Source organism: Telmatherina bonti (assembly GCF_933228915.1).
Source record: "Telmatherina bonti genome assembly, chromosome: 21".
NCBI lineage: Eukaryota > Metazoa > Chordata > Actinopteri > Atheriniformes > Telmatherinidae > Telmatherina > Telmatherina bonti.
Window position 1 is genome coordinate 1,479,116 of NC_136630.1, and position 24,634 is coordinate 1,503,749.

General features: G+C 45.0%; 1 protein-coding gene across 1 annotated transcript in view; it reads left to right on the forward strand.

Moving 5' to 3' along the window:
* Window positions 1-24,634, forward strand: part of LOC306771630 (serine protease HTRA1B-like) — a 139,115-nt gene that overhangs the window by 35,850 nt on the left and 78,631 nt on the right. The window contains exons 5-6 of the mRNA XM_079260883.1: window positions 21,857-22,051; window positions 22,194-22,226. Of these exons, the coding sequence (XP_079117009.1) occupies window positions 21,857-22,051; window positions 22,194-22,226 (228 nt within the window). The remainder of the gene's footprint in view (window positions 1-21,856; window positions 22,052-22,193; window positions 22,227-24,634) is intronic.

A 24,634-nucleotide genomic window follows, 5' to 3' on the forward strand; every position in this document is an offset into this window, starting at 1 on the left:
ACACAACACTACTCCATGACACAACACCATGACACAACACTACACCATGACACAACACTACTCCATGACACAACACCATGACACAACACTACACCATGACACAACACTACGCCATGACACAACACCATGACACAACACTACTCCATGACACAACACTACTCCATGACACAACACTACACCATGACAAAACACTACTCCATGACACAACACTACTCCATGACACAACAACATGACACAACACTCCACCATGACACAACACTACACCATGACACAGGACTACTCCATGACACTACACCATGACACAACACTACACCATGACACAACACTACTCCATGACACAACACCATGACACAACACTACTCCATGACACAACACTACTCCATGACACAACACCATGACACAACACCATGACACAACACTACTCCATGACACAACACCATGACACAACACTACACCATGACACAACACTACTCCATGACACAACACTACTCCATGACACAACACTACTCCATGACACTACACCATGACACAACACTACACCATGACACAACACTACTCCATGACACAACACCATGACACAACACTACACCATGACACAACACTACGCCATGACACAACACTACTCCATGACACAACACTACTCCATGACACAACACCATGACACAACACCATGACACAACACTACACCATGACACAACACTACGCCATGACACAACACTACACCATGACACAACACTACACCATGACACAACACTACTCCATGACACAACACTACACCATGACACAACACTACGCCATGACACAACACTACTCCATGACACAACACCATGACACAACACCATGACACAACACTACTCCATGACACAACACTACTCCATGACACAACACTACTCCATGACACAACACTACACCATGACACAACACCATGACACAACACTACTCCATGACACAACACTACTCCATGACACAACACTACTCCATGACACAACACTACACCATGACACAACACCATGACACAACACTACACCATGACACAACACCATGACACAACACCATGACACAACACTACTCCATGACACAACACTACTCCATGACACAACACTACACCATGACACAACACCATGACACAACACTACTCCATGACACAACACTACACCATGACACAACACTACTCCATGACACAACACCATGACACAACACTACACCATGACACAACACTACACCATGACACAGCACTACTCCATGACACAACACCATGACACAACACTACACCATGACACAACACTACACCATGACACAACACTACTCCATGACACAACACCATGACACAACACTACACCATGACACAACACTACACCATGACACAACACTACTCCATAACACAACACCATGACACAACACTACACCATGACACAGCACTACTCCATGACACAACACCATGACACAACACTACACCATGACACAACACTACACCATGACACAACACTACACCATGACACAACACTACACCATGATACAACACCATGACACAACACTACACCATGACACAACACCATGACACAACACCATGACACAACACTACTCCATGACACAACACTACTCCATGACACAACACCATGACACAACACTACACCATGACACAACACCATGACACAACACTACACCATGACACAACACTACTCCATGACACAACACCATGACACAACACAACACCACGACACAACACTACTCCATGACACAACACCATGACACAACACTACTCCATGACACAACACTACTCCATGACACAACACTACACCATGACACAACACCATGACACAACACTACGCCATGACACAACACCATGACACAACACTACGCCATGACACAACACTACTCCATGACACAACACCATGACACAACACTACTCCATGACAAAACACTACTCCATGACATAACACTACTCCATGACACAACAACATGACACAACACTCCACCATGACACAACACTACACCATGACACAGGACTACTCCATGACACAACACCATGACACAACACCATGACACAGCACTACTCCATGACACAACACTACACCATGACACAACACCATGACACAACACCATGACACAACACTACACCATGACACAACACTACTCCATGACACAACACCATGACACAACACTACACCATGACACAACACCATGACACAACACCATGACACAACACTACACCATGACACAACACTACTCCATGACACAACACCATGACACAACACTACACCATGACACAACACTACGCCATGACACAAAACCATGACACAACACCACTCCATGACACAACACCATGACACAACACCATGACACAACACTACACCATGACACAACACTACACCATGACACAACACTACGCCATGACACAACACTACACCATGACACAACACTACTCCATGACACAACACTACGCCATGACACAACACTACACCATGACACAACACTACTCCATGACACAACACTACACCATGACACAACACCATGACACAACACTACGCCATGACACAACACTACTCATGACACAACACCATGACACAACACTACTCCATGACACAACACCATGACACAACACCATGACACAACACTACTCCATGACACAACACTACTCCATGACACAACACCATGACACAACACTACTCCATGACACAACACTACTCCATGACACAACACCATGACACAACACTACACCATGACACAACACCATGACACAACACTACTCCATGACACAACACTACTCCATGACACAACACTACACCATGACACAACACCATGACACAACACTACTCCATGACACAACACTACTCCATGACACAACACCATGACACAACACTACACCATGACACAACACTACACCATGACACAACACCATGACACAACACTACTCCATGACACAACACTACACCATGACACAACACCATGACACAACACTACACCATGACACAACACCATGACACAACACTACACCATGACACAACACTACACCATGACACAACACCACTCATGACACAACACCATGACACAACACTACTCCATGACACAACACCATGACACAACATTACTCCATGACACAACACTACTCCATGACACAACACCATGACACAACACTACTCCATGACACAACACTACTCCATGACACAACACTACACCATGACACAACACCATGACACAACACTACTCCATGACACAACACTACTCCATGACACAACACTACACCATGACACAACACCATGACACAACACTACTCCATGACACAACACTACTCCATGACACAACACTACACCATGACACAACACCATGACACAACACTACTCCATGACACAACACTACACCATGACACAACACTACTCCATGACACTACACCATGACACAGCACTACTCCATGACACAACACTACACCATGACACAACACTACACCATGACACAACACCATGACACAACACTACACCATGACACAACACCATGACACAACACTACACCATGACACAACACTACTCCATGACACAACACTACTCCATGACACAACACCATGACACAACACTACACCATGACACAACACCATGACACAACACTACACCATGACACAACACTACACCATGACACAACACTACTCCATGACACAACACCATGACACAACACTACACCATGACACAACACCATGACACAACACTACACCATGACACAACACTACACCATGACACAACACCATGACACAACACTGCTCCATGACACAACACTACACCATGACACAACACTACTCATGACACAACACCATGACACAACACTACTCCATGACACAACACCATGACACAACATTACTCCATGACACAACACTACTCCATGACACAACACTACACCATGACACAACACCATGACACAACACTACTCCATGACACAACACTACTCCATGACACAACACTACACCATGACACAACACCATGACACAACACTACTCCATGACACAACACTACACCATGACACAACACTACTCCATGACACAACACCATGACACAACACTACACCATGACACAACACTACTCCATGACACAACACCATGACACAACACTACTCCATGACAAAACACTACTCCATGACATAACACTACTCCATGACACAACACCATGACACAACACTACACCATGACACAACACTACTCCATGACACAACACCATGACACAACACTACACCATGACACAACACTACTCCATGACACAACACCATGACACAACACTACACCATGACACAGCACTACTCCATGACACAACACTACACCATGACACAACACCATGACACAACACTACGCCATGACACAACACTACTCCATGACACAACACCATGACACAACACTACACCATGACACAACACTACTCCATGACACAACACCATGACACAACACTACTCCATGACAAAACACTACTCCATGACATAACACTACTCCATGACACAACACCATGACAAAACACTACACCATGACACAACACTACTCCATGACACAACACCATGACACAACACTACACCATGACACAACACTACTCCATGACACAACACCATGACACAACACTACACCATGACACAGCACTACTCCATGACACAACACTACACCATGACACAACACCATGACACAACACTACGCCATGACACAACACTACTCCATGACACAACACCATGACACAACACTACTCCATGACAAAACACTACTCCATGACATAACACTACTCCATGACACAACAACATGACACAACACTCCACCATGACACAACACTACACCATGACACAGGACTACTCCATGACACTACACCATGACACAACACTACGCCATGACACAACACCATGACACAACACTACACCATGACACAGCACTACTCCATGACACAACACTACACCATGACACAACACCATGACACAACACTACACCATGACACAACACTACTCCATGACACAACACCATGACACAACACTACACCATGACACAACACCATGACACAACACCATGACACAACACTACACCATGACACAACACTACTCCATGACACAACACCATGACACAACACTACACCATGACACAACACTACGCCATGACACAAAACCATGACACAACACTACTCCATGACACAACACCATGACACAACACCATGACACAACACTACACCATGACACAACACTACACCATGACACAACACTACGCCATGACACAACACTACACCATGACACAACACTACTCCATGACACAACACTACGCCATGACACAACACTACACCATGACACAACACTACTCCATGACACAACACTACACCATGACACAACACCATGACACAACACTACGCCATGACACAACACTACTCCATGACACAACACTACACCATGACACAACACCATGACACAACACTACGCCATGACACAACACTACTCATGACACAACACCATGACACAACACTACTCCATGACACAACACCATGACACAACACCATGACACAACACTACTCCATGACACAACACTACTCCATGACACAACACCATGACACAACACTACTCCATGACACAACACTACTCCATGACACAACACCATGACACAACACTACACCATGACACAACACCATGACACAACACTACTCCATGACACAACACTACTCCATGACACAACACTACACCATGACACAACACCATGACACAACACTACTCCATGACACAACACCATGACACAACACTACTCCATGACACAACACTACACCATGACACAACACTACTCCATGACACAACACCATGACACAACACTACACCATGACACAACACTACACCATGACACAGCACTACTCCATGACACAACACTACACCATGACACAACACCATGACACAACACTACACCATGACACTACACCATGACACAACACTACACCATGACACAACACCATGACACAACACTACACCATGACACAACACCATGACACAACACTACACCATGACACAACACTACTCCATGACACAACACTACTCCATGACACAACACCATGACACAACACTACACCATGACACAACACCATGACACAACACTACACCATGACACAACACCATGACACAACACTACTCCATGACACAACACTACACCATGACACAACACCATGACACAACACTACACCATGACACAACACCATGACACAACACTACACCATGACACAACACTACACCATGACACAACACCACTCATGACACAACACCATGACACAACATTACTCCATGACACAACACTACTCCATGACACAACACTACACCATGACACAACACCATGACACAACACTACTCCATGACACAACACTACTCCATGACACAACACTACTCCATGACACTACACCATGACACAGCACTACTCCATGACACAACACTACACCATGACACAACACCATGACACAACACTACACCATGACACAACACTACACCATGACACAACACCACTCATGACACAACACCATGACACAACATTACTCCATGACACAACACTACTCCATGACACAACACTACACCATGACACAACACCATGACACAACACTACTCCATGACACAACACTACTCCATGACACAACACTACACCATGACACAACACCATGACACAACACTACTCCATGACACAACACTACACCATGACACAACACTACTCCATGACACTACACCATGACACAGCACTACTCCATGACACAACACTACACCATGACACAACACCATGACACAACACTACACCATGACACAACACCATGACACAACACTACACCATGACACAACACTACACCATGACACAACACTACTCCATGACACAACACCATGACACAACACTACACCATGACACAACACCATGACACAACACTACACCATGACACAACACTACACCATGACACAACACCATGACACAACACTGCTCCATGACACAACACTACACCATGACACAACACTACTCATGACACAACACCATGACACAACACTACTCCATGACACAACACCATGACACAACATTACTCCATGACACAACACTACTCCATGACACAACACTACACCATGACACAACACCATGACACAACACTACTCCATGACACAACACTACTCCATGACACAACACTACACCATGACACAACACCATGACACAACACTACTCCATGACACAACACTACACCATGACACAACACTACTCCATAACACAACACCATGACACAACACTACACCATGACACAGCACTACTCCATGACACAACACTACACCATGACACAACACTACACCATGACACAACACCATGACACAACACTACACCATGACACAACACCATGACACAACACTACACCACGACACAACACTACTCCATGACACAACACTACACCATGACACAGGACTACTCCATGACACTACACCATGACACAACACTACGCCATGACACAACACCATGACACAACACTACACCATGACACAGCACTACTCCATGACACAACACTACACCATGACACAGCACTACTCCATGACACAACACCATGACACAACACCATGACACAACACTACACCATGGCACAACACTACTCCATGACACAACACCATGACACAACACTACACCATGACACAACACCATGACACAACACCATGACACAACACTACACCATGACACAACACTACTCCATGACACAACACCATGACACAACACTACACCATGACACAACACTACGCCATGACACAAAACCATGACACAACACTACTCCATGACACAACACTACTCCATGACACAACACCATGACACAACACCATGACACAACACTACACCATGACACAACACTACACCATGACACAACACTACGCCATGACACAACACTACACCATGACACAACACTACTCCATGACACAACACTACGCCATGACACAACACTACACCATGACACAACACTACTCCATGACACAACACTACACCATGACACAACACCATGACACAACACTACGCCATGACACAACACTACTCATGACACAACACCATGACACAACACTACTCCATGACACAACACCATGACACAACACCATGACACAACACTACTCCATGACACAACACTACACCATGACACAACACTACACCATGACACTACACCATGACACAACACTACACCATGACACAACACAACACCATGACACAACACTACTCCATGACACAACACTACTCCATGACACAACACCATGACACAACACTACACCATGACACAACACCATGACACAACACTACTCCATGACACAACACTACTCCATGACACAACACTACACCATGACACAACACCATGACACAACACTACTCCATGACACAACACCATGACACAACACTACTCCATGACACAACACTACACCATGACACAACACTACTCCATGACACAACACCATGACACAACACTACACCATGACACAACACTACACCATGACACAGCACTACTCCATGACACAACACTACACCATGACACAACACCATGACACAACACTACACCATGACACTACACCATGACACAACACTACACCATGACACAACACCATGACACAACACTACACCATGACACAACACCATGACACAACACTACACCATGACACAACACTACTCCATGACACAACACTACTCCATGACACAACACCATGACACAACACTACACCATGACACAACACCATGACACAACACTACACCATGACACAACACTACACCATGACACAACACCATGACACAACACTACTCCATGACACAACACTACACCATGACACAACACCATGACACAACACTACACCATGACACAACACTACTCCATGACACAACACTACTCCATGACACAACACCATGACACAACACTACACCATGACACAACACCATGACACAACACTACACCATGACACAACACTACACCATGACACAACACCATGACACAACACTACTCCATGACACAACACTACTCCATGACACAACACTACTCCATGACACAACACCATGACACAACACTACACCATGACACAACACCACTCATGACACAACACCATGACACAACATTACTCCATGACACAACACTACTCCATGACACAACACTACACCATGACACAACACCATGACACAACACTACTCCATGACACAACACTACTCCATGACACAACACTACACCATGACACAACACCATGACACAACACTACTCCATGACACAACACTACACCATGACACAACACTACTCCATGACACTACACCATGACACAGCACTACTCCATGACACAACACTACACCATGACACAACACCATGACACAACACTACACCATGACACAACACCATGACACAACACTACACCATGACACAACACTACACCATGACACAACACTACTCCATGACACAACACTACTCCATGACACAACACCATGACACAACACTACACCATGACACAACACCATGACACAACACTACACCATGACACAACACTACACCATGACACAACACCATGACACAACACTGCTCCATGACACAACACTACACCATGACACAACACTACTCATGACACAACACCATGACACAACACTACTCCATGACACAACACCATGACACAACATTACTCCATGACACAACACTACTCCATGACACAACACTACACCATGACACAACACCATGACACAACACTACTCCATGACACAACACTACTCCATGACACAACACTACACCATGACACAACACCATGACACAACACTACTCCATGACACAACACTACACCATGACACAACACTACTCCATAACACAACACCATGACACAACACTACACCATGACACAGCACTACTCCATGACACAACACTACACCATGACACAACACTACACCATGACACAACACCATGACACAACACTACACCATGACACAACACCATGACACAACACTACACCACGACACAACACTACTCCATGACACAACACTACTCCATGACACAACACCATGACACAACACTACACCATGACACAACACCATGACACAACAATACACTATGACACAACACTACTCCATGACACAACACCATGACACAACACTACTCCACGACACAACACTACTCCATGACACAACACTACTCCATGACACAACACCATGACACAACACTACACCATGACACAACACCATGACACAACACTACACCATGACACAACACTACACCATGACACAACACCATGACACAACACTACTCCACGACACAACACTACTCCATGACACAACACCATGACACAACACTACACCATGACACTACACCATGACACAACACAACACCTTTACACTACACCACGACACAACACTACGCCATGACACTACACCATGACACAACAGTACACCATGACACAACACTACACCATGACACAACACTACTCCATGACACAACACTACTCCATGACACTACACCATGACACAACAGTACACCATGACACAACACTACACCATGACACAACACTACTCCATGACACAACACTACTCCATGACACTTCACCATGACACAACACTACTCCATGACACAACACTACTCCATGACACTTCACCATGACACAACACTACTCCACGACACAACACTACTCCATGACACAACACCATGACACTACACCATGACACAACACTACACCATGACACAACACAACACCTTTACACTACACCACGACACAACACTACACCATGACACAACACCATGACACAACACTACACCATGACACAACACCATGACACAACACTACACCATGACACAACAATACTCCATGACACTACACCATGACACAACACAACACCATGACACAACACTACTCCATGACACTACACCATGACACAACACAACACCTTTACACTACACCACGACACAACACTACACCATGACACTACACCATGACACAACAGTACACCATGACACAACACTACACCATGACACAACACTACTCCATGACACAACACTACTCCATGACACTTCACCATGACACAACACTACTCCATGACACAACACTACTCCATGACACTTCACCATGACACAACACTACTCGATGACACATCACCATGACACAACACTACTCCATGACACAACACTACTCCATGACACTTCACCATGACACAACACTACTCCATGACACAACACTACTCCATGACACAACACTACACCATGACACAACACCATGACACAACACTACGCCATGACACAACACCATGACACAACACTACTCCATGACACAACACTACTCCATGACACAACACTACTCCATGACACAACACTACTCCATGACACAACACTACACCATGACACTTCACCATGACACAACACTACTCCATGACACAACACTACTCCATGACAATTCACCATGACACAACACTACACCATGACACAACACTACTCCATGACAATTCACCATGACACAACACTACACCATGACAATTCACCATGACACAACACTACTCCATGACACAACACTACTCCATGACAATTCACCATGACACAACACTACACCATGACACAACACTACTCCATGACAATTCACCATGACACAACACTACTCCATGACACAACACTACTCCATGACAATTCACCATGACACAACACTACACCATGACACAACACTACTCCATGACAATTCACCATGACACAACACTACTCCATGACACAACACTACACCATGACACAACACTACTCCATGACACTTCACCATGACACAACACTACACCATGACACAACACCATGACACAACACTACACCATGACACAACACTACGCCATGACACAACAATACTCCATGACACTACACCATGACACAACACTACTCCATGACACAACACTACTCCATGACACTTGACCATGACACAACACTACACCATGACACAACACCATGACACAACACTACGCCATGACACAACAATACTCCATGACACTACACCATGACACAAAACTACTCCATGACACTATACATGACACAAGACTACACCATGACACTACACCATGACACAACACTACACCATGACACTACACCATGACACAACACTACACCATGACACTACACCATGACACAACACAACACCATGACACTACACTACACCATGACACAACACTACACCATGACACAACACTACACCATGACACAACACCATGACACAACACTACTCCATGACACTATACATGACACAAGACTACACCATGACGCAACACCGTGACACTACACCATGACACAACACTACACCATGACACAACACCGTGACACTACACAATGACACAACACAACACCATGACACTACACTACACCTTGACACTACTCCATGACACTACGCTATGACACAACACTACACCATGACACAACACCATGAAACAACACTACTCCATGACACAACACTACTCCATGACACTACACCATGACACAACACTACACCATGACACAACACTACACCATGACACAACACCATGAAACAACACTACTCCATGACACAACACCATGACACAACACTACTCCATGACACAACACTACTCCATGACACTATACATGACACAACACTACACCATGACACAACACTACTCCATGACACTATACATGACACAACACTCATCCATGACACAACACCATGACACAACACTACACCATGACACAACACTACACCATGACACAACACCATGAAACAACACTACTCCATGACACAACACCATGACACAACACTACTCCATGACACAACACTACTCCATGACACTACACATGACACAACACTACACCATGACACAACACTACTCCATGACACTATACATGACACAACACTCATCCATGACACAACACTACGCCATGACACAACACCATGACACTACTCCATGACACACCATGACACAACACTACACCATGACACAACACCATGACACAACACTACACCATGACACAACACCATGGCACAACACTACACCATGACACTACACCATGACACAACACTACACCATGACACAACACCATGACACAACACTACGCCATGACACAACACTACACCATGACACAACACCATGACACAACACTACTCCATGACACTACACCATGACACAACACTACACCATGACACAACACCATGACACAACACTACACCATGACACAACACTACACCATGACACTACACAACACCATGACACAACACTACACCATGACACTACACCATGACACAACACAACACCATGACACAACACTACTCCATGACACTATACATGACACAACACTACACCATGACACAACACTACTCCATGACACTATACATGACACAACACTACACCATGACACAACACTACGCCATGACACAACACTACTCCATGACACAACACCATGACACAACACTACACCATGACACAACACCATGACACAACACTACACCATGACACAACACTACTCCATGACACAACACTACACCATGACAACACTACTCCATGACACTTCACCATGACACAACACTACTCCATGACACAACACTACTCCATGACACTACGCTATGGCACAACACTACACCATGACACTACACCATGACACAACACTACTCCATGACAATTCACCATGACACAGCAATACTCCATGACACAACACCATGACACAACACTACACCATGACACAACACCATGACACAACACTACGCCATGACACAACACTACTCCATGACACAACACTACTCCATGACAATTCACCATGACACAACACTACACCATGACACAACACTACTCCATGACAATTCACCATGACACAACACTACTCCATGACACAACACTACTCCATGACACTTCACCATGACACAACACTACACCATGACACAACACTACACCATGACACAACACCATGACACAACACTACACCATGACACAACACTACTCCATGACACAACACTACTCCATGACACAACACTACTCCATGACACAACACCATGACACAACACTACACCATGACACAACACCATGACACAACACTACTCCATGACACAACACCATGACACAACACTACACCATGACACAACACTACTCCATGACACAACACTACTCCATGACACAACACTACTCCATGACACAACACTACACCATGACACAACACTACACCATGACACAACACCATGACACAACACTACTCCATGACACTACACCATGACACAACACTACACCATGACACAACACTACTCCATGACACAACACTACTCCATGACACAACACTACACCATGACACAACACCATGACACAAAACTACGCCATGACACAACACCATGACACAACACTACACCATGACACAACACCATGACACAACACTACACCATGACACAACACCATGACACAACACTACACCATGACACAACACTACTCCATGACACAACACCATGACACAACAACATGACACAACACTACTCCATGACACAACACCATGACACAACACTACACCATGACACAACACTACTCCATGACACAACACTACACCATGACACAACACCATGACACAAAACTACGCCATGACACAACACCATGACACAACACTACACCATGACACAACACCATGACACAACACTACTCCATGACACAACACTACACCATGACACAACACCATGACACAAAACTACGCCATGACACAACACCATGACACAAAACTACGCCATGACACAACACCATGACACAACACTACTCCATGACACAACACCATGACACAACACTACACCATGACACAACACTACTCCATGACACAACACCATGACACAACAACATGACACAACACTCCACCATGACACAACACTACACCATGACACAACACTACACCATGACACAGCACTACTCAATGACACAACACTACTCCATGACACAACACCATGACACAACACTACTCCATGACACAACACCATGACACACTACTCCATGAAAAAACACTTCACCATGACACAACACTACTCCATGACACAACACTACTCCATGACACAACACTACACCATGACACAACACTGTGACACAACACCATGACACAACACCACTCCATGACACACCATGACACAACACTACACCATGACACTACACCATGACACAACACTACACCATGACACAACACTACTCCATGACACAACACTACTTCATGACACTACACCATGACACAACTCCATGACACAACACTACACCATGACACAACACTACTCCATGACACAACACTACTTCATGACACTACACCATGACACAACACCATGACACAACACTACACCATGACACAACACTACTCCATGACACAACACTACTTCATGACACTACACCATGACACAACACTACTTCATGACACAACACTACTTCATGACACTACACCATGACACAACTCCATGACACAACACTACACCATGACACAACACTACTCCATGACACAACACTACTTCATGACACTACACCATGACACTACACCATGACACAACACTACACCATGACACAACACTACTCCATGACACAACACTACTTCATGACACAACACCATGACACAACACCATGACACAACACTACACCATGACACAACACTACTCCATGACACAACACTACTTCATGACACTACACCATGACACTTCACCATGACACAACACTACTCCATGACACAACACTACTCCATGACACTACGCTATGGCACAACACTACACCATGACACTACACCATGACACAACACTACTCCATGACACAACACTACACCATGACACTTCACCATGACACAACACTACACCATGACACAACACTACTCCATGACACAACACTACTCCATGACAATTCACCATGACACAACACTACTCCATGACACAACACTACTCCATGACAATTCACCATGACACAACACTACACCATGAAACAACACTACACCATGACAATTCACCATGACACAACACTACTCCATGACACAACACTACTCCATGACACTACACCATGACACAACACTACACCATGACACAACACTACTCCATGACACTATACATGACACAACACTAAACCATGACACTATACATGACACAACATTACTCCATGACACAACACTACAGCATGACACAACACCATGACACAACACTACTCCATGACACAACACCATGACACAATACTACACCATGACACAACACTACTCCACGACACTATACATGACACAACACTACACCATGAGACAACACTACTCCATGACACAACACCATGACACAACACTACTCCATGACACAACACCATGACACAACACTACTCCATGACACAACACCATGACACAATACTACACCATGACACAACACTACTCCACGACACTATACATGACACAACACTACACCATGAGACAACACTACTCCATGACACAACACCATGACACAACACTACACCATGACACAACACTACACCATGAGACAACACTACTCCATGACACAACACCATGACACAACACTACTCCATGACACTTCACCATGACACAACACTACACCATGACACAACAGTACACTATGACACTACACCATGACACAACACCATGACACAACACAACACCATGACACAACACTACACCATGACACAACACCATGACACAACACTACGCCATGACACAGCACTACTCCATGACACAACACCATGACACAACACTACGCCATGACACAACACTACGCCATGACACAACACTACTCCATGACACTATACATGACACAACACTACACCATGAGACAACACCATGACACAACACTACACCATGACACAACACTACTCCATGACACTATACATGACACAACACTACACCATGACACAACACCATGACACAACACTACTCCATGACACTACACCATGACACAACACTACACCATGACACTACACCATGACACAACACCATGACACAACACTACACCATGACACTACACTATGACACAACACTACACCATGACACAACACCATGACACAACACTACTCCATGACACAACACCATGACACAACACTACTCCATGACACAACACCATGACACAACACTACACCATGACACAACACCATGACACAACACTACGCCATGACACAACACTACTCCATGACACAACACCATGACACAACACTACTCCATGACACAACACCATGACACAACACTACTCCATGACACAACACCATGACACAACACTACACCATGACACAACACTACTCCATGACACAACACTACTCCATGACACAACACTACACCATGACACAACACTACACCATGACACAACACTACTCCATGACACAACACTACTCCATGACACAACACTACACCATGACACAACACTACACCATGACACAACACCATGACACAAAACTACGCCATGACACAACACTACTCCATGACACAACACTACTCCATGACACAACACTACTCCATGACACAACACTACTCCATGACACAACACAACACCATGACACAACACTACACCATGACACAACACTACTCCATGACACAACACTACTCCATGACACAACACAACACCATGACACAACACTACGCCATGACACAACACTACTCCATGACACAACACCATGACACAACACTACACCATGACACAACACCATGACACAAAACTACGCCATGACACAACACTACTCCATGACACAACACTACTCCATGACACAACACCATGACACAACACTACACCATGACACAACACTACTCCATGACACAACACCATGACACAACAACATGACACAACACTCCACCATGACACAACACTACACCATGACACAGCACTACTCCATGACACAACACCATGACACAACACTACTCCATGACACAACACCATGACACACTACTCCATGAAAAAACACTTCACCATGACACAACACTACTCCATGACACAACACTACTCCATGACACAACACTACACCATGACACAACACCATGACACAAGACTACACCATGACACAACACCATGACACAACACCATGACACATCACTTCTCCATGACACAACACCATGACACAACACCATGACACAACACCATGACACATCACCACTCCATGACACAACACCATGACACAACACCATGACACAACACCATGACACAACACTACACCATGACACAACACCATGACACAACACCATGACACATCACCACTCCATGACACAACACCATGACACAACACTACACCATGACACTACACCATGACACACTACTCCATGACACAACACTACTTCATGACACTACACCATGACACAACACCATGACACAACACTACACCATGACACAACACTACTCCATGACACTATACATGACACAACACTACTCCATGACACAACACCATGACACAACACTACACCATGACACAACACTACACTATGACACTACACCATGACACAACACCATGACACAACACCATGACACAACACAACACCATGACACAACACCATGACACAACACTACGCCATGACACAGCACTACTCCATGACACAACACCATGACACAACACTACGCCATGACACAACACTACTCCATGACACTATACATGACACAACACTACACCATGACACAACACCATGACACAACACTACTCCATGACACTACACCATGACACAACACTACACCATGACACTACACCATGACACAACACCATGACACAACACTACACCATGACACAACACCATGACACAACACTACGCCATGACACAGCACTACTCCATGACACAACACCATGACACAACACTACGCCATGACACAACACTACTCCATGACACTATACATGACACAACACTACACCATGACACTACACCATGACACTACACCATGACACAACACTACACCATGACACAACACCATGACACGACACTACTCCATGACACAACACAATGACACAACACTACATCATGACACAACACTACTCCATGACACAACACTACTCCATGACACTACACCATGACACTACACCATGACACAACACTACACCATGACACAACACCATGACACGACACTACTCCATGACACAACACAATGACACAACACTACATCATGACACAACACTACTCCATGACACAACACTACTCCATGACACTTGACCATGACACAACACTACACCATGACACAACACCATGACACAACACTACGCCATGACACAACAATACTCCATGACACTACACCATGACACAACACTACTCCATGACACAACACTACTCCATGACATTTGACCATGACACAACACTACACCATGACACAACACTACTCCATGACACTATACATGACACAACACTACACCATGACACAACACTACACTATGACACTACACCATGACACAACACCATGACACAACACAACACCATGACACAACACCATGACACAACACTACTCCATGACACTATACATGACACAACACTACACCATGACACAACACTACACTATGACACTACACCATGACACAACACCATGACACAACACTACACCATGACACAACACTACACTATGACACTACACCATGACACAACACCATGACACAACACAACACCATGACACAACACTACGCCATGACACAGCACTACTCCATGACACAACACCATGACACAACACTACGCCATGACACAACACTACGCCATGACACAACACTACTCCATGACACTATACATGACACAACACTACACCATGACACAACACCATGACACAACACTACTCCATGACACTACACCATGACACAACACTACACCATGACACTACACCATGACACAACACCATGACACAACACTACACCATGACACAACACCATGACACAACACTACGCCATGACACAGCACAACACCATGACACAACACTACGCCATGACACAACACTACTCCATGACACTATACATGACACAACACTACACCATGACACAACACCATGACACAACACTACTCCATGACACTACACCATGACACTACACCATGACACAACACCATGACACAACACTACACCATGACACGACACCATGACACAACACTACTCCATGACACAACACAATGACACAACACTACATCATGACACAACACTACACCATGACACAACACCATGACACAACACTACGCCATGACACAACAATACTCCATGACACTACACCATGACACAACACTACTCCATGACACAACACTACTCCATGACATTTGACCATGACACAACACTACACCATGACACAACACCATGACACAACACTACGCCATGACACAACAATACTCCATGACACTACACCATGACACAACACTACTCCATGACACTATAGATGACACAAGACTACACCATGACACAACACTACACCATGACACTACACCATGACACAACACAACACCATGACACTACACTACACCATGACACAACACTACACCATGACACTACACCATGACACAACACAACACCATGACACTACACTACACCATGACACAACACTACACCATGACACTACACCATGACACAACACCATGACACAACACTACTCCATGACACTATACATGACACAAGACTACACCATGACGCAACACCGTGACACTACACCATGACACAACACCGTGACACTACACAATGACACAACACAACACCATGACACTACACTACACCTTGACACTACTCCATGACACTACGCTATGACACAACACCATGAAACAACACTACACCATGACACAACACTACTCCATGACACTACACCATGACACAACACTACACCATGACACAACACCATGACACAACACCATGACACAACACTACACCATGACACAACACTACTCCATGACACTTCACCATGACACAACACTACACCATGACACAACACCATGACACAACACTACACCATGACACTACACCATGACACAACACTACACCATGACACAACACCATGACACAACACTACGCCATGACACAACACTACTCCATGACACTATACATGACACAACACTACACCATGACAACACTACACCATGACACTATACATGACACAACACTACACCATGACACAACACTACACCATGACACAACACCATGACACAACACTACACCATGACACAACACTACGCCATGACACAACACTACTCCATGACACAACACCATGACACAATACTACACCATGACACAACACTACTCCATGACACAACACTACACCATGACACAACACTACACCATGACACAACACTACTCCATGACACAACACCATGACACAACACTACTCCATGACACAACACCATGACACAACACTACTCCATGACACTACACCATGACACAACACTACACCATGACACAACACCATGACACAACACTACACCATGACACAACACTACACCATGACACTACACCATGACCCAACACTACACCATGACACAACACTACTCCATGATACTACTCCATGACACAACACTCCTACATGACACTACACAATGACACAACAATACACCATGACACTACGCCATGACACAACACTACACCTTGACACAACACCATGACACAACACTACACCTTGACACTACACCATGACACAGCACTACTCCATGACACTTCACCATGACACTACACTACACTATGATGCAAAAACAATGACACAACACCACGACACACCACTACACCATGACACTACACCTTGACACAACACCATGACACAACACTACACCATGACACTACACCATGACACAACACAACACCATGACACAACACTACACCACACCACCATAACTAAACACCTTGACACAACACTACACCATAACACAACACTACACCATGATGCAACCCAACACCGTGATGCAACAATGCTGTGAAAAGAGTTTTTATTTCAGATTGCACAAAGTGCTTTGATTGAAAAATCAGGATTTTTTTTTTTTTTTTTTTTGCTATTTTCACATTTTCATCCTGTCTTTAGCCATATGCATCCATCATTCCTTCTGTGCAGATGAAGCTGCCAGTGCTGCTGCTCGGTCGGTCCGCAGACCTGCGTCCAGGCGAGTTTGTGGTTGCCATCGGCAGCCCGTTCTCCCTACAGAACACAGTGACCACTGGCATTGTCAGTACCACACAAAGGGGAGGCAAAGAACTGGGCCTCCGCAATTCCAACATGGATTACATCCAGACGGATGCCATCATCAATGTGAGTGGGGGCACAAACCCCGAACCTCTCTTGTGAATTGGTTCTCTGAAGCCTTCAAATTCAGTTGTTTGTTTACTTAATCTATCTGCATACTCAAAGTTTTCACAAAACACATTCTGTGTTTGATTATTTTTCATTGCAGTACGGAAACTCAGGAGGACCATTAGTCAATCTGGTGAGTTAGTTTCACATGTACTCCTGCTCATATTCTTTGATTTGATGTCAAATGTTTTGTTTAGTCAGCAGCATCATATGAGAAATGTGTAGCTAACAGATTTTGGAGGCTCATAAAAGTGTAATTGGCAACATCACATGCTGTTGTTTTCTTAGTGGCTTCAGATGTAAATCTCAGACATCTGTTGCAGAAAGTCCGGAGTCCACAATGAAAAAAGTCTTCGCCGATTCAGACTTACAGCAAAGAAAGTCTAAAAAGCATTGTTGGCTTACTTTTTAAGACCTAGAGTCATTCAGGTCCACCTTCTAGTATCAAGTCAGACATCCTTTTAAATGTTAAATTTCCCATTCCGCCACATCCCATTCCACCTTATCATGATGAGAATCTCCCGTTCCACCTCATCACAATGAGAATCTCCCATTCCACCTCATCACCATTAGAATCTCCCGTTCCACCTCATTAACATGAGAATCTCCCGTTCCACCACATCATGATAAGAATCTCCCGTTCCACCTCATCACCATGAGAACCTCCCATTCCACCTCATCGTCATGAGAATCTCCCGTTTCACCACATCACCATGAGAATCTCCCGTTTCACCACATCACCATTACAATCTCCCGTTCCACCTCATCACCATGAGAACCTCCCGTTCCACCTCATCACCATGAGAATCTCCCGTTCCACCTCATCACCATTACAATCTCCCGTTCCACCTCATCACCATGAGAACCTCCCGTTCCACCTCATCACCATGAGAATCTCCCGTTCCACCTCATCACCATTACAATCTCCCGTTCCACCTCATCACCATGAGAACCTCCCATTCCACCTCATCACCATGAGAACCTCCCATTCCACCTCATCACCATGAGAATCTCCCGTTCCACCTCATCACCATTACAATCTCCCGTTCCACCTCATCACCATGAGAACCTCCCGTTCCACCTCATTAACATGAGAATCTCCCGTTCCACCACATCATGATAAGAATCTCCCGTTCCACAACATCATTATGAGAATCTCCCGTTCCACCATATCATGATGAGAATCTCCCGTTCCACCACATCACCATGAGAACCTCCCGTTCCACCTCATTAAGATGAGAATCTCCCGTTCCACCTCATCATGATGACAATCTCCCGTTCCACCTCATCACAATGAGAATCTCCCATTCCACCTCATCACCATTAGAATCTCCTGTTCCACCTCATCATGACGAGAATATCCCGTTCCACCACATCACCATGAGAACCTCCCGTTTCATCACATCACCATGAGAATCTCCCGTTCCACCTCATCACCATGAGAATCTCCCGTTCCACCTCATCATGATGACAATCTGCCGTTCCACCTCATCACCATGAGAATCTCCCGTTCCACCTCATCACCATGAGAATCTCCCGTTCCACCTCATCACCATGAGAATCTCCCGTTCCACCTCATCATGATGACAGTATTCCGTTCCACCTCATCACCATGAGAATTTCCCGTTCCACCTCATCATGATGAGAATCTCCTATTCCACCTCATCACCATGAGAATCTCCCGTTCCACCTCATAACCATGAGATTCTCCCGTTCCACCACATCACCATGAGAATCTCCCGTTAACCACATCACCATGAGAATGTCCCGTTCCACCTCATCACCATGAGAATCTCCCGTTCCACCTCATAACCATGAGATTCTCCCGTTCCACCACATCACCATGAAAATCTCCCGTTAAACACATCACCATGAGAATGTCCCGTTCCATCACATCATGATGAGAATCTCCCGTTCCACCTCATCAACATGAGAATCTCCCGTTCGACCTCATTACCATGAGAATCTCCCGTTCCACCACATCATGATGAGAATCTCCCGTTCCACCTCATCACAATGAGAATCTCCCATTCCACCTCATCACCATTAGAATCTCCCGTTCCACCTCATTAACATGAGAATCTCCCGTTCCACCACATCATGATAAGAATCTCCCGTTCCACCTCATCACCATGAGAACCTCCCATTCCACCTCATCGTCATGAGAATCTCCCGTTTCACCACATCACCATGAGAATCTCCCGTTCCACCTCATCACCATTAGAATCTCCCGTTCCACCTCATCACCATGAGAACCTCCCGTTCCACCTCATTAACATGAGAATCTCCCGTTCCACCACATCATGATAAGAATCTCCCGTTCCACAACATCATGATGAGAATCTCCCGTTCCACCTCATCACCATGAGAACCTCCCATTCCACCTCATCGTCATGAGAATCTCCCGTTTCACCACATCACCATTACAATCTCCCGTTCCACCTCATCACCATGAGAACCTCCCGTTCCACCTCATCACCATGAGAATCTCCCGTTCCACCTCATCACCATTACAATCTCCCGTTCCACCTCATCACCATG